This window comes from Pagrus pagrus (assembly GCF_965226575.1).
Source record: "Pagrus pagrus genome assembly, chromosome: 5".
Lineage (NCBI taxonomy): Eukaryota > Metazoa > Chordata > Actinopteri > Spariformes > Sparidae > Pagrus > Pagrus pagrus.
The window spans coordinates 1,537,749-1,552,959 of record NC_140189.1 but is presented as its reverse complement, the minus strand read 5'-3'; the positions used below and the strand labels follow the sequence as shown (position 1 = coordinate 1,552,959).

General features: G+C 38.6%; 2 protein-coding genes across 4 annotated transcripts in view; one reads left to right on the top strand and one right to left on the bottom strand.

Moving 5' to 3' along the window:
* rell2 (RELT like 2) overlaps positions 1-4,319 on the bottom strand; it is a 55,427-nt gene extending 51,108 nt beyond the window's left edge. Inside the window, exon 1 of the mRNA XM_084353971.1 lies at positions 4,119-4,319. The gene's annotated coding sequence lies outside the window, so the exon portion shown is untranslated. The remainder of the gene's footprint in view (positions 1-4,118) is intronic.
* Positions 4,320-7,054: 2,735 nt separating this feature from the next.
* Positions 7,055-15,211, top strand: part of trappc11 (trafficking protein particle complex subunit 11) — a 35,199-nt gene continuing 27,042 nt past the window's right edge. Inside the window, exons 1-6 of one of the 3 annotated variants that reach the window (XM_084353662.1) lie at positions 7,055-7,075; positions 8,037-8,265; positions 8,466-8,635; positions 11,809-11,879; positions 12,202-12,316; positions 15,050-15,149. In XM_084353662.1, the coding sequence (XP_084209788.1) occupies positions 8,062-8,265; positions 8,466-8,635; positions 11,809-11,879; positions 12,202-12,316; positions 15,050-15,149 (660 nt within the window). In that variant the 5' untranslated portion in view covers positions 7,055-7,075; positions 8,037-8,061. The other 2 variants (XM_084353661.1, XM_084353663.1) reach the window with 2 other exon arrangements.

Genomic DNA, 15,211 nt, shown 5'->3' with positions numbered 1-15,211 from the left:
CTCACATATTAAAGAAGACATCATGAAAATTGGAGAACTGGAGGAAGCTCAACTAGTCTAGCTAGAAAGCTTTAAAACTTATATGAAAGCTCTCCGTAATGCCAGAGCATCTTATTATTCAGCACTGATAGAGGAAAATAAGAACAACCCCAGGTTTCTTTTCAGCACTGTAGCCAGGCTGACAGAGAGTCATACCTCTATTGATGCTTGTATTCCTATAATACTTTTTTGGGCGTATTTAATGATAAAATTATACTTATTAGAAACAAAATTCAGCACCTTCTGACTTCAGATGGTACCAATTTAGCCTCTAACACAGAAACCTGAGAAACAGCTATAAAACCAGATATATATCTAGAATTATTTTCTACCATTGACCTTCACCAGCTAACTTCAATAATTTCTTCATCTAAACCATCAACGTGTCTGTTAGACCCAATCCCAACTAAATTGCTTAAAGAAGCTCTATCTTTACTTCGCACTTATATACTCGACATGATCAATCTGTCCCTATTAACAGGATATGTACCACAGTCCTTTAAAGTAGCTGTAATTAAACAACTTCTTAAAAAGCCAACACTTGATCCAGAGGTTTTAGCCAACTAAAGATCCATATCTAACCTTCCCTTTTTCTCGAAGATTCTTGAGAAAACAGATGCCTACGTGACTTTCTACATGACAATAGTTAACACAAGAATTTCCAATCAGGTTTTAGAGTGCATCATAGCACCAAAACAGCATTGGTTAAAGTTGCGAATTATCTCTTGATCACTTCTGACGAGGGTCTTGTCTTTGTGCTAGTCTTATTAGATCTGAGTGCAGTTTCTGACACTATTGACTCTAAGTTCCTATTACAAAGACTTGGACATTTAATAGGTATTAGAGGAACTGCATTGAGCTGGTTCAAGTCCTATTTTTCAGACTGATCTGATATATATTCTTCCTTTAGGGAATATCATTAGAAAACACTCCATTAATTTTCATTGTTATGCTGATGATACACAATTATACTTATCCATTAAGCCAGATTACATTCATCAGTTAGTTAAATTTCCGGCATGTATTTAGGACATAAAAACATGGTTGACCTGCAATTTTCTGCTTCTAGACTCAGACAAAACAGAAGTTATTGTGCTGGGCCCTAAATGTCTTAGACACTTATTATCTAATGATATAGCTACTCTGGATGACATTACCCTGGCCTCCAGCACCACAGTAAGTTATCTTTGATCAAAGACTGATTTCAAAGATTGCCTTCTTCCACCTACAGAACATGGCAAAAATCAGGAACATCCGGTTTCAAATGACGCAGAGAAATTAGTCCACGCTTTTGTTACCTCAAGGCTGGATTATTGTAATTCACCATTATCAGGCTGCACTAATAAGTCTCTAAAGACTCTCCAGTTGATCCAGAATGCTGCTGCGCATGTACTGACAAGAACTCATATTAGAGAACATATTTCTCCAATATTAGCCTCTGCACTGTCATACATGGCACACATTCATGGCACACATTCATGGCACACATTCATGTCTCATTAATACATGTTACTGACTTGGCGTCTTCCCCGGTGACTCTGTGCTCTCTCATCTCACAGGTTTCCATGGATGGTGGTTGGCCCTGCTGCTGTGGTGCTGCTTGACTTCTACTATCATTATTATTATTATTACTATTGTTATACTTTTAATATTTTAAATATGCATATCTCAATTAGTAAAGCTCTTATTACTGCTTTGGCTGCTGTATCCCCCCTCCTCCTGTCTTTGCCACAGCTTCTCCTCTCTCTCGCCTTATCTCTCACTCCTTTTCCTTCTCTCTCTCTCTCCCTCTCTCTCTCTCTCAATTCAATTCAATTCAATTCAAAGGGGCTTTATTGGCATGAAAGTTTTACAACAATATTGCCAAAGCATCAAAACACAACTTGTCCAAACATTCGGACAGAACATAACAAATAACAACACAAACACAACACCAAGATTGATTTACATTAATTATATATACAGTATACAGTGTGTGTGTGTGTGCGTGTGCCTGCGTGTGTGTGTGCCTGCATGTGTGTGTGTGTGTGTCGGTCATTCACTGTCCCTCAGGTTGTGGCATGTTGACACATATTGGGCAGCTGGGTTAAGCTGGGCTCTCCCCTTCTCTCTCTCAACCCACACCATTGAATCTGGTTCTGCTCCGAGGTTTCTGCCTGTTAAAAGGCAGTTTTTTCTCGCCACTATCGCCAAGTGCATGCACATGGGGGAAATGTTGGGTCTCTATAAATAAATTAATTAATGGAATAGTTCACTCTAGAACGAAATTCAGTCATTATCGACTCACCCTCATGCTGATGAGAAGTCCGGTGTAGTTTCTTATTCCTCAAAGTGCAGCTGGAGACCCGCGGGGGTACCCTCCCCGAGACGAAAAGGTCCATAAAACTAGTACATTTTTCTAGCCTAAACAGTCAGCTCAGCAGTGAGTCGATAATGACTGAATTTCGTTCTAGAGTGAACTATTCCTTTAAGGAGTATCGTGTACACCCACTTAATTAGGAAAGTGTCATGAGATGACTTTTGTCATGAATTGGCGCAATACAAATAAAGATTGATTGATTGATTGATTGATTGATTGATTGATTTGACCAAAAGTGAGAGAACAATACTTTTTTAAAAGAGGGATTTGAAGTGTAAATTGACTGATTGATCAATCTATGACGGTGTTTGATTATTTTTCTAAAAGGTAAAAAATAAAAAATTCATGGCAATCCGAAATGACATGGAGAGACATGGACCTCTTTATTGATTTTCAGCCAAAAGCCACTGTCAGCCATTTGTTGTAAATTGTAAATCTAAGATTATTGTTTAATTGTTATTTTTCATTTTTTCCACAAACACATTAAGGTTTCACAAAGTCTATGGGGTTTCCTTCTTATTGTGGTCAAGATTTGCCTCATCTAAGGATGGCAGTTTTCGACCTGGACCTTGTCTCATGTGATCTAGACATGAAAAAAGCAGTGAAATGGCCCTTTTTTGTAGAATCAGTTAGAATAAAGGTTTCACAAATCTGAAACTGTATTTCTTCTACTGTAGAGTCTTCAGCCCCTCCGAGACAATGTAGTCCAGATTTGATGAGTTTAAGTATAGTTTTTGATCTGGACCTGGTCTAATGTGGTCTAGATGTGAAAAAAGCAGTGAAATGACCCGTTTTTTTGTATTTTCACAAATTGAATTAAGGTTTTTAGGAGGAGATAAACGCTACAGTAAAAAATAAACAAAGGTCTGGATAATCAAACCTTGTGGTGTTCCCTGTCATATTGGAGCATAGGCTACTGGGCAGGTAGAACCACAGCAAATGGGTAGGAATAAAAGAAAGACTGAAAATCAGTTTACCGTGAGCAAGGACAATAAGATTTTTTTTAGAGGATTGTAAACCAATTACAGACCGTTTTCACTGTCATTTCATTTTCCCCATATTTACGTTTTTCAGTCCATGAACTGAACAACGCCATCTATAGGCAGTATGCCACTTTTAAGGTAGACTGGCAAATTCCAATAAGAAGCTGTAAATCGGATGCCAACTTCAGCGTCGTTGCAAAATCCGTTAATAACAATTTCCTCACTGAATTTATCTTCCCTTTCGCTGATTGCAACTGGCCAAGTCCGTTTTGGTGGAAGAGTTCAGGTAATGTGCGACACATTTCTAAAGTTTAGGACATTGACATTAATTGATAATGGAGCATCAAATGACGCCGAATTTAGCAGTCGACCCCATACATTCCTCAAATATCCTAACCCAAGTGTGCTTTTCGACGAGAAAACATTTAAGTACGACAGTTTTCCACTGGAGTTCGGCGTGTCATTGTTCACGTAGGATAAAGGACGGCGTACATCGGGTCTATAGCCTACTATAGGCTCTCATCGTCTTCACTAACGCTGATTCACTGCATCATCCTCTCCACCAAGTCAATAACACCTATACCACACCGTCATCGCCACCGCTCATAACTGAGCCAACATTGAGCACACAGTCAGTCCTGATATGCATCTGAAGGTTAAATACTTAGTGAGTCGGTATACTAAGGCTGCTGGCTCCCAGGCCCCACAAAACAGAGACATCCAGCAGGGATATTCACCTCGAGTCCGGCAGAAACACAGCCCGGTCCTCTCCAGCGCTCCTGTTGGTGAGATGCTGTCCCATGGCTACAGCCTACTCTGTGTCCTCTTGTCGGAGCAGAAGGATGCGACTGTCTCCCGAGGAGGGCGGAACTACAGGAAGCTGCGGGGCATCTGTCTGTCTAAGCCATAGGCTACTCCTGCTGCAACTTTGAATTTAACCTTTGTTCATCCAGAAGAGTCAGCTTCACATTGACTGAAAAATGCTGCGCCCAGTATTATTTATAGATGCAGCACACACACTATTTTACAATGTAGGCTATGTTAAATAATGATCATACATATAAGGAGAACAATTCAATTATCTGGTGATCAACTAAATTGATTAACTGACTGCTGTCAGTTAATGTACGATGCTTACTCCAAAATCATCTCTAGAGGTTTGTATGTTGATATAAAAAATGATGCATATAGACTTTCAGAGTGACACTGGGACACAGTGCTCTGGCTAATCAAGCGAAGAAATCATCACATCAGATAAGAGCAGTATCAGAGGATGTACTTAGAGGCTTTGGCTTGAATATGTTGCCTCTGTGTGGCTATGCCAGCTCAGGAGAGGGGGTTGTAGCCAATTCAGTGGTCCACGGTCCATGGCACCACCCCTGCTGCAGCTCCTCCACATATCCTTTTGTATTTCGCTGTATTGCATCTATTATATTTAGTCCTGATAGTATCCTTCTTGACATGCACTCTCAAATACACAGGGAGCACTGAAATGAATTACTGATTTTATACAATAACCTCTTCAGATTTGATATGCATCTGCTTTTGGCCTTGGCTTTCAGATTGATGCTTGTAATAAACCTTGCCTTTTTAAATGTAATCATCAAGTTCCCATCCTGACTCTATCTCAAATAGTACAAAAACATAGTTTTCACAAGGCAAAGGGTTGTAGAAGGGCTTTAAAATTCATTAGGTGGTTATGATGGTTATTGTATTGGTTGTTCATGTATCTACTTATTTTTTGTTAACTGAAAGGAATCTAAATATGTGTGTGTAGATATATGTATGGTGAGGCGTAAGTGGGTGCTGGAGACATACTTACCTAAATGATACATATAATTCATAATGTACATTTTATATATAAAATTATCATATATAATTAATGAGGGGAGTAGTACATGTTTATAGAAGACAAAATAAATCAATATATAAACTATAATCAAAATACAAGTTACAATACACAAGTTAAATGATTGATAAATTATATTTTGCAGGACATATTTGGTGGCAAATGTTATATTTGTATGTTTACATATTTATGTATATATATATTACATATTTATTTATTTATATATTCACAAGTAACAATTAAATAAGGAATCTTATGCTGAATTATTAGCTAAATAATAATAAAATAAAAAAAATAAAAAATGTCCTTTTTGAACATGTAATTAAAATTGCCTGTTTTCTTATGCAATATAATTTTGTTGGTTGGTTTGTTTATGATCTTTAAAAGAAATGTACATGTTCGAAATAAAGATTAAATCAGTCAATCACTCAATCTCCTTCTGATTACAATCATGTCTTCATGTTTGTTTGAACCCTCAACCCTTGGGATTTTGTAAGCCTTTTATTTCTTTGGTAGAGACAAAGATTACTAAAAGACAGCTCCTGAACTCATCCTCAACATTCCACCATATTTTATTTTTCTTGTGAAGCATAAAGGGACTAGAACTTACATATCATTCACAATTATGACTACAATAATGAACCATTGAATGTTTAAATCAGCTCTTCACCTGTTCACCTGCCACTCTATCTCAACTTATATTTAGTAGGGATGCACGATATATATCGGCCTGATAATGGAAGATTTTCATTATTGATTATCGGCAGATTAGAATGAGATTAGAACCGATAATGCAAAGTCAAATTTGCTTTAGTTGACTTGACAAATGCAGCACTTACACACAGTATATGGCAGTATGCACCTTAATGGTGGTTTGCCAGCAGCCAATAAACACAGAGAAGAAGAGAAGAAGAAGAACAACAATGCTGTTTTCCCGTTCATGACATTGAGCTGATGCACTTCTGTAAAGCCACACAATGTAGACAAGAGCCACACATGTCATTGCTGGAGTGGCCATTGTTTTTCAAATTCAGAAGAAGTCAACACAATTGTAACTTGCAATATGTGTTCCAAGTGTTCCGAGAGGAGGGAAAACGTCTATGAGTTTAACACAGTAAATCTTAATAGAGCTATGAATAATAAATCATCCATCTTTGCCACTACATCTTCATCTTTTTATCCTCAGGGGTGCATAAACCACAGGTTATGAACTTATTTTTAAAATACAAACACGAAATTGGTTATTGGTATCGGCCCTGAGAATGAAGGTAATTATCAGTTCAAGGTATCAGCTGAAAAAATCCATACCCTGCATCCCTAATAATAAGCCTTTTGGACCAATCATTATCCATGCACTAGTCTTAGTTTAATCATTCCATTGTCCATGGGAGAATTATGCCAGCACCTGTCATTGTGCCCACTGAGATGTTGCTGCCACATCTCATCAAAATCTTTGTTTATAACCACATCCTAAATCTCATTCTTTTGGTGCTAATCTCATCATTGTCTTTTGTGGTTCTAGTTTCTAAGCATTGTTTATATGCTCCAGGTCTGCAGAGATCCATTGTTGATGTGTCAGCGCTAATGCCACCAACACTAATGTCAGCTAAAATAACAGGTCTAACTATACACAGGCTACAGCAATTTTTCGCAAATACTACTTACAATAATAACTTACAATGGATAGACAGGATAAGTATACTCATCATCACCATTACTTTTATTAAGATTAATTTTTCATCACTTGTCTTGCTCGGTTAATTAAATTTTAGTCATTTGCAAACAATGTAGTTTGTGAGGTAGGACTTTCATTCTGAAAGGTCGAACCGGAAGTGCTTCTCAAAGGTAGCTAGCTAGTGTCGTTGCTTCAGCAACAGCTGCTAAATTAGCTATTATTTTCTGCTTCTGTCGATATTGACACATTGGCGACTAGCTGTTGGATGGTGACCAGCGCTGGGACTTGGCTAAAACGAAGGCAGGCAGCTTTAAACTAAACGTGCACTGACGGTTATTTGCTAGTTTAAATTCTCAACCTCGCCCACTAGCATAGCGAACTGTTAACCTTGGTCTGCTAACAGCCTGTGCAGTGCAGCTGCTAACTCAACCAAGTTAGCTGCACATAGCCTCTTTACCAGTAAAGTTTAAGTGATGCAACAAAGGCAGGTTGTCGTTTAACGTATTTTTGAGTTCAAATCTTTATTACGGGTTTAATGAGGATGTTAATAGGACAACAGCAATGCCATTAGCGTTAGCCGAGTTAGGTTATCCAGCTTCCGCTTTCGTCTTAATGGTTTCTGTATTCATGTATTTGGCTAGCAAAATATCAAGAACATGATGTGTTAACCGCTTTTTGAAAGTAGAGTGGGTTTTTATATGATTCAGAGAGGTCTTTGTCCAGAAATGTGTAAACCATAGCGTTTCTGTAGATTGTAAACAACTGATGTGTCACTGCTGGCAGCTACTTATATCAACTCTGCTTAGGTGGCGCTAACCATTATGTCTTGTGACCTGCAAGTTGTCTGTCTGTCCACGATGTGAATTTTGTCTTGTCATTCCTCAATGATGTCCACGCACGAAGTTAATATTAAGTCCAGAAATAAATTGGTCTACTTGAACATAAAAATAAATATTTTGTCCCCAAAGGTTTTAGAAGCAGAAACAATGTAAAATATTGTTAGAAGATATCAATGCATTATAGCTAATTTAGAATCCATGATAACCTAAAAAACACCATGCGAATCAAAAGGATTTTTTTTTTTTCTGTAATAATGTATTTCTGTTACAGAGATGTTTCTCTCTTGTGTAGGTATACCCATTGTTGAACCCTCACGATGGCAGGTTCCCAGTGGGAGCTTCCTCCAGAGCTATGTTGTCGGCCAATGGCCTTTGTTGCTTTAACTGGTCTGGATGTGGTGTATAATGCTGTGCACCGGGCCATTTGGGATGCCTTCTGTGCCAACCGGCGTGCTGACAGAGTTCCTATCTCTTTCAAAGTCCTCCCAGGAGACCATGAGTACCCCAAATGTCGCACTAAGGTCAGTAGTGGATAGAGAGGTCTAGAAACAAAGACAAAACAATATCCCAACAAACTGAACCTATGGCATGGAATTGGAACACATTTTCTCACTTGGATATTACTGCCCCAGTGCTAAGATGTGGAACATCTCTAAAACAAAAGAATTTAAGTCAATGTCTGTGTCTCTTAACAATCAATCTTCTCTGTCTGCCTATCTAGCGAACATCCTATGAGTGGTACATCCCTAAAGGCATCCTGAAAACAGGTTGGATGAATAAACATCTGAACCTAGTGCCGGCTCTGGTTGTTCTCTTCTATGAACTGGACTGGGACGACCCACAGTGGAAAGAGAAACAATCCGAATGTGCAACTAAAGTGGAGATTGTCAGGTAGGTGTACATTTAATTTGCCTTCTGAAAAGAGTTGCTGACAGACTAACAGTGAGATAAAGAAGATGTACAGGGTTTTGTTTTGTCAGGCTTGATTGCTACATTTTACTAGATTCAACATGTATGTTCTACACACAGACAATGTTTTTTTTTCCTGCTGGTTGTGTTTTTTTCTTGTTCTCTTGACTATGTCCCAACCAGTCTTTTAAAGATGTTTTTAGCTCACTTGGACCATGCATTGTGAATAGCTCTCTTAGCTCAGGTTTGTGCCTGATTAATTTAAAAATATAATTATTCAGCCACTCTTAAAAAAGGCCTAACCTTGCAGTATTTCCCGCAGGATTTTGTGAGACTTTGGTTAGAAAATGTTGCACATTTTGAAGTTAATTGCATCAATCTGGTGCACTTTGAGAGGAAAATTAAGAGGCTAGCTTATAGATAACATAATCTTAAATGAGAAATTGTGGAAAGTTGAAATGTAGAAAATAATCAAATATAACACCAAGCTTTGGCTCTGCTGCCTGTTGATTAGTCCAATTCTCACAATTTGCTCTATTACACAGCTCTGGCTATACAATGTTAACACATGCCTATAAGCTATAGTGAATAGTCAATATCCTTCTTGTAGCCTATTAGTCCTGACGTGTAACTAAATGTTGACTGTGAGACCAGATAATCATTCTCTTTTTTCAAAATTATGAGCACCCGTGAGTGCCATCCTAACTTTGTATTCTGTGTGGTTGAGGTTGCTGCTTGAAAACGCCAGAGTCATTTCATTTGTGCTCATGTGAATGCATGTACAAGTGCAACACGGTTATCTTTCCGAGCCACAATTCATTAATACAGCTGCCCGTTAGCATTCATCAGACGTAATAAATAGCATGAATTGTATTTCAGTCTCATGTTTTTCAGAGTCTGGAAGTGGCTGACAGAGAGATATAGGCTATGTAATGCCCAGCTAGATTATAAAGACACACAAACAGACTGGAGGGAGATTAAGTACAAGCTAGCACATCAACTTAACGTTATTGTAGAGACCACAAATTTACCTGACAGCTGTTCCTGTAAGTCTTTCTTAGGTTAGGTGGGCTGCCAGAGTCTCGTTAATTGATGGGAAACACTGGATTCTGTAGTGAACTACAGAAATGTAACAAATGTTAAGCAAGAATAAAAAAACAGGCCTTTTGACTGAATCTAGGCTTTTACCCAAAGGTGACCGAGCTTTTGCAGTTGGGGCTCCCAACCCCTGGAACCATCTCCCCTTATTCTTTAAAGTCAGTTGTAAATTTTAAGAAGCTATTAAAAACTCAGCTGTTTCATAAGCACTTCGTCCTTTAATGTGTATATGCCTTCTGTGTAGTTGTTTTCACTGTTTGTGTGCTAGATATCTGTGCTGCCTTAAAGGATAACTACCGTTTTTTACAACCTGGACCTTATTTCTAGCAAAATATATGATCATTTACTCACCCAGATAACTTTGGTGTCATTTGGCGTCGTTCGTACGAAATTAGATCCAGTCGAGCGCCGCGTATATCCATATAATGCGAGTGACAGGGCACCGAAGCGCAGCCTCTATGAGCATTATCTGCCACAAAACTAGTTCATTTCACCAATATTTTGTTACGATATGCTAGTGCTATTCCCCTCTGAGTCCGGGCTCGTCTGTTATCAACATCCGGGGTCTGTAGGTTGACCTACTACCTCTGACCTGGAAGATGTCATCTCTGAGCTGCGCGCGCACCCGCGACGGCCGGCTTGTTTACCTGTAGCTGCTACTGCTAGTTTGACCCCGGATGTTGATAACAGACGAGCCCGGACTCAGAGGGGAATAGCACTAGCGTATTATGACAAAATATTGGTGAAATGAACTAGTTTCGTGGCAGATAATGCGTTATATAGAGGCTGTGTGTCGGTGCCCCGTCACTCGCATTATATGGATATATCGGCGCTACACTGGATCTAATTTCGTCCAAACGACTCCAAATGACACCAAAGTTATCTGGATGAGTAAATTATCATATATTTTGCTAGAAATAAGGTCCAGGTTGTAAAAAACGGTAGTTATCCTTTAATGTGTAGTTTTGATTGTCTTTTAAAATAGTTTTTTATAGTTTTTCCTGTCCTGTTAATGTTCTTTTTTTCCTCAATATTTGAATTGTACAGCAATTTGTAACTCTGGTTTTGAAAGGTTTTTTAGCAATAAAGTTGAACTTATTTGGCATAAAATACAACTTTTTTTGTTTGTATGGATACTTGATTTACTTTTAGAAAAATGTATAACTTGATATGATAACTTGTATAAATAGCCCCTTTCACTTGTGCACTTTGGATTTATCCACAGTTTACCTGGAGGAGCTGTATGTGTGAACACAAATGTCTGCATTATTTGCCCCCGGCTTTACCCTGCCAGCTCCCTAGTCCTAAGTCTGGGTGAGCCACATTTGTGAATAGATCAGACAATTGTCCAGAGTGAATTCACAGAGCGAGTGGGCATGTCGATGACGTGTAATCTTCCCTGTTAGTGCTGGTTTAATACACACTCAAATGTACACTGAGGCAGGTGAAAATGGTGTTTAAACTACTCATCTTCAAATTTCTGCAAAACATCTGCCCATTTCGCCACTCGGTCTCTTTTGCTTACATATGGCCCCTTCATGCCGCTGCTGGACACAGATCCAAAATGCTGCAGCTTTCTTTCCACTGTGGGATCATTGTGCATGGTGTGTAGCTGCTTCATACACTTTTCTGCTTGCCTGCATATTAGCCTACTTTCCACTCTTTCATTGATGTTGCGGATACATCTAAATACATGCAATACAAGCAAATGTGGGCAATATCCAGAGAATCAGATCAGGAGAGTTCATATCTGAAAGGGGCTAATGCTAGGTCATACAACTCTGTGAGAAAACTGTGGTTATAGCATCATAAAAAGTGTTTCCTGTTCCATTTTTCCAAACCTTGTTCAAGTATTCACTGAATTTGAAGGACAGAATTATTATTTCAGTGGTGAAAGCATTTCTGACAGCTGTCATACTTGGAAAAAAACAAGAAAAGAACTGGGAACCGTGTATGTAACTGACTGTATCCTGCAGAGTAGCTCTGGACACCCCTCACAGAAACATACCTGCAGTAAATTTAATCTGAAATCATCTGTTGTGTTTGTTTGTCTTTAGGACCAGTCTTCAGGGCAGGAACACCAAGGTGGCTGTGGTTCTAATCCAGAAGAAAACTCCTCTACCTCCAGGTATAGATAGCTACTGAATGATTAGGTTATGCACATGTGTCATAGCCCATGTATTTGCAGTCTATCCCAGGCTCACTTTCTAACTGGCTGAAGTACAAATTTGTATTTTGCATCTTCTAAAACATCCCACATGGAAACGTAAAAAACATTACACCTTTTTTATTATTGACAAATGTTTGTAAAACTCACTGTCTAAAAGCCAAAGTAGCTTTAGACATAATGCAGCATCTGTACATCTACTGTTTTACACAATTGTAGCAATCTGCTCTGTTTCCAGTTTCTATAAACTAACAAAACATCACTTATCTTCTTGTTTGTACAGGAGAGGACCTGGTCGCATCAGAGAGAGCAGCAGCTCTTTGTAACGCCTGTGATCTGTCTGGCAAGAGTCTCTTTGTACTGCCACACACAGACCACTTAGTGGGCTACATTATAAGGTAGTTAGCAATTCACTAATGCTAAATAGATACACATTTTTCTACTGTTTACAACTGTGGGACCACTTGTAAATTTCCTAAATTTTTTAAATAAAAGCACATTTTTATCAAAGTAAAATAACATTAAATTGATCAGAAATACAGTCCAGCCTTTATTAATGTCTTCAGTTATATTCAGGCTTAATTCACTTAGAGCGATGCTCTCCTTTCCAGAAACGCCTGATCACAGTCACAGTTAGCTGCCCAGTACAACCACAGTCTGATCTGTTGGCCTCAGAGCATTTCAAATGGAGGTTTGGGGTTAAGGGCCTTTGTCAAGGGTACCTCAGTGGTGGTAATGAGGGAGGGGGAAGCACCATCTTTCACTCCAGGGATTTGAACCGCCGGCCCTCTGGTCACAAGTTCGCTTCTCTAACCTGTAGGCCACCACTGCCCTAAATGGCAAATTGTGTTTATGTAGTAAAGAAAAGCTAATTGTTTGATTGAAGAAAGATCTTACCAGAACAGAAAGAGAAGTGGGAGGCCTCACTGTACAACAGAGGAAGAGGACAGGTACATCAAAGCCTCTAGTTTGAGAAACTGGTGCCTCGCAGGTCCTAAACTAGCAGATTCATTAAATGGTACCTGCAAAACATCAGTCTCAACATCACCAGTGAAGAGGAGTAGGCAGAGTAGCAAAGGAAAAAGCCTTATCTGAGACATAAAAACACATAATAAAAGGAAAAGATTAAGATGAGCAAAAGAGCACAGACATCAGGCAGAGGAAGACAGACAAATCTAAGTTTGAGGTGTTTGGACCTCAGCTGGTCCAAACACCTCACACATATGTACCATATGGTCAAGCTGCTCCCACAGCTTGACCATATGGTACATAGTGCCCATCAAGCCAATCCAGCCTCTGGATTCCTCCCAGGAACTTCAGGAAGCGTGGAGTGAAAATTTGTCAGATGACCTCAACCAAGTGACAGCTAGAATGCCAAAGTTGCTGCAAAAGGGGGATTCTTTGATGAAAGGAAAATCTGAAGGACAGAATTATTATTTTAAGTTTTAAAATTTTAAAAATCATTATTTCTAACCTTGTCAAAGTCTTGACTAAATTTATTTTCATTTGGCAACTCATTGACCCCACATAATGATATTTTGCAATTTATGACCTGCCAATTGTCTAAATGGCATCTACCGTGTGGCTCCACAGTTACAGTCATGGGCAAAGGTTTACATACACTTGAAGAAAGAGCATGTAATCATTCCAATGATTTCTCCAGCTCTTATTTTTCTGTCATAGAATGAGTGTCACACAAACATTCATGAAGTTTGGTTCAATAATCAATGTATCATAGGTCCTCTGAAAATGTGACCAAATCTGCTGGGTCAAAAATATACATTCAGTAATTCTAATATTTGGTTAAATGTCCCTTGGCCATTTCTTGGACTTAGGAAGTCAGGGCCTGGAAAGGCCATTCCAAAACCTAATTTCTAACCTGGTTTAGCATCCCTTTACCATTTTTGATGTATGTTTGTATCATTGTCCTGCTGGAACACCAATCTGCACCCAAGACCCAATCTTCTGCCTGATGATTTTAGGTTTTCCTGAAGAATTTGTAGATAATCCTCCTTCTTCATAATTTCATTTACTTTCTTTAGAGCACCAGATCCACTGGCAGCAAAACAGCCCGAGAACTTAATACTACAACCACAGTGCTTGACAGTTGGTATTGTGTGTACCTGTACCTACCAGCAGCTTCTAATTCATTGAAGAATTTCTTTTGCTGGTTTTTGGTTGACTCTTGACCATCCTGACCAATTTTGTCACAGCATCAATTGATAGTTTGCGTTTTCTTCCTGATCATGGCAGTGACACAACTGTGCTATGCACTTTATACTCACAAACAATTGTTTGCACAGTTGATCTTTGGACCTGTGACTGCTTTGAAATGCCTTCAAGTGACTTTCCTGACTTGGTCAAATCAATAATGTGCTCTTTCAGATCAATTCTGAGCTTCTTGGACTTTCCCATGTAGTGTTTGTGTCCAAGTCTAATGGGTGTATGAAACAAGCCCTATTAAAATGGACCCCGAAAAATCATCAGCCGTTATCAATCATAATCACTTAGAAGAAGGTAAGAGGCCATGTTACAAAGCCAATTTGATTGACACAACTTTCTATAATCACCAAAATTGATCGTTTAAGTTACTGTATGTATATTTTTGACCCAGCAGGTTTGGTCACATTTCCAGAAGACCTATGATAAATTCATTATTGAACCAAACTTCATGAATGTTTTTGTGACAAAGTAGTATCTGTTCCACTCATTCAATCACAGAAAAATGAGAGTTGTAGAAATCAGTGGAACTGAAGACTGCCATGATATGCATGCTATTTATAAGTGTTTGTAAAATTTTGATTAGACTTGACTAGAGCTTGTGTTTTGATTATGAAGATTTTGATTGTGATAAGCGTATAACGGTGAAATACATTTTATTGTGTTGACCATCTCTTTCATCTTTCATGAATTTAATATGCAGCTTTGCAGACATTTGCAACATTGATATATATGCATATAGATACTAGAAATGCATTCTTCGACATTAAAGTATGTAGCTTTAATGTAGTGCAGTCTTCAGACCGGGGGACTAATCACGTGTGTTCAACAGTTTCAGCAGATAAATACCTTGAAATCTCTTGCACACGTTGTGTCTTAATTAAATTATATTCTTCCCTGTAACACTGTAGGTTGGAGAATGCTTTCTATGAACATGCTCAGACATACTACTATACAGAGATACGTCGAGTCAAATCACATAAGGAGTTCCTCAACAAGACAACACATCAGGTAGGAAGGCACACATACTATAGTGAAAGTATAACCATATCTTCTATGTTTGTTCAAATAAA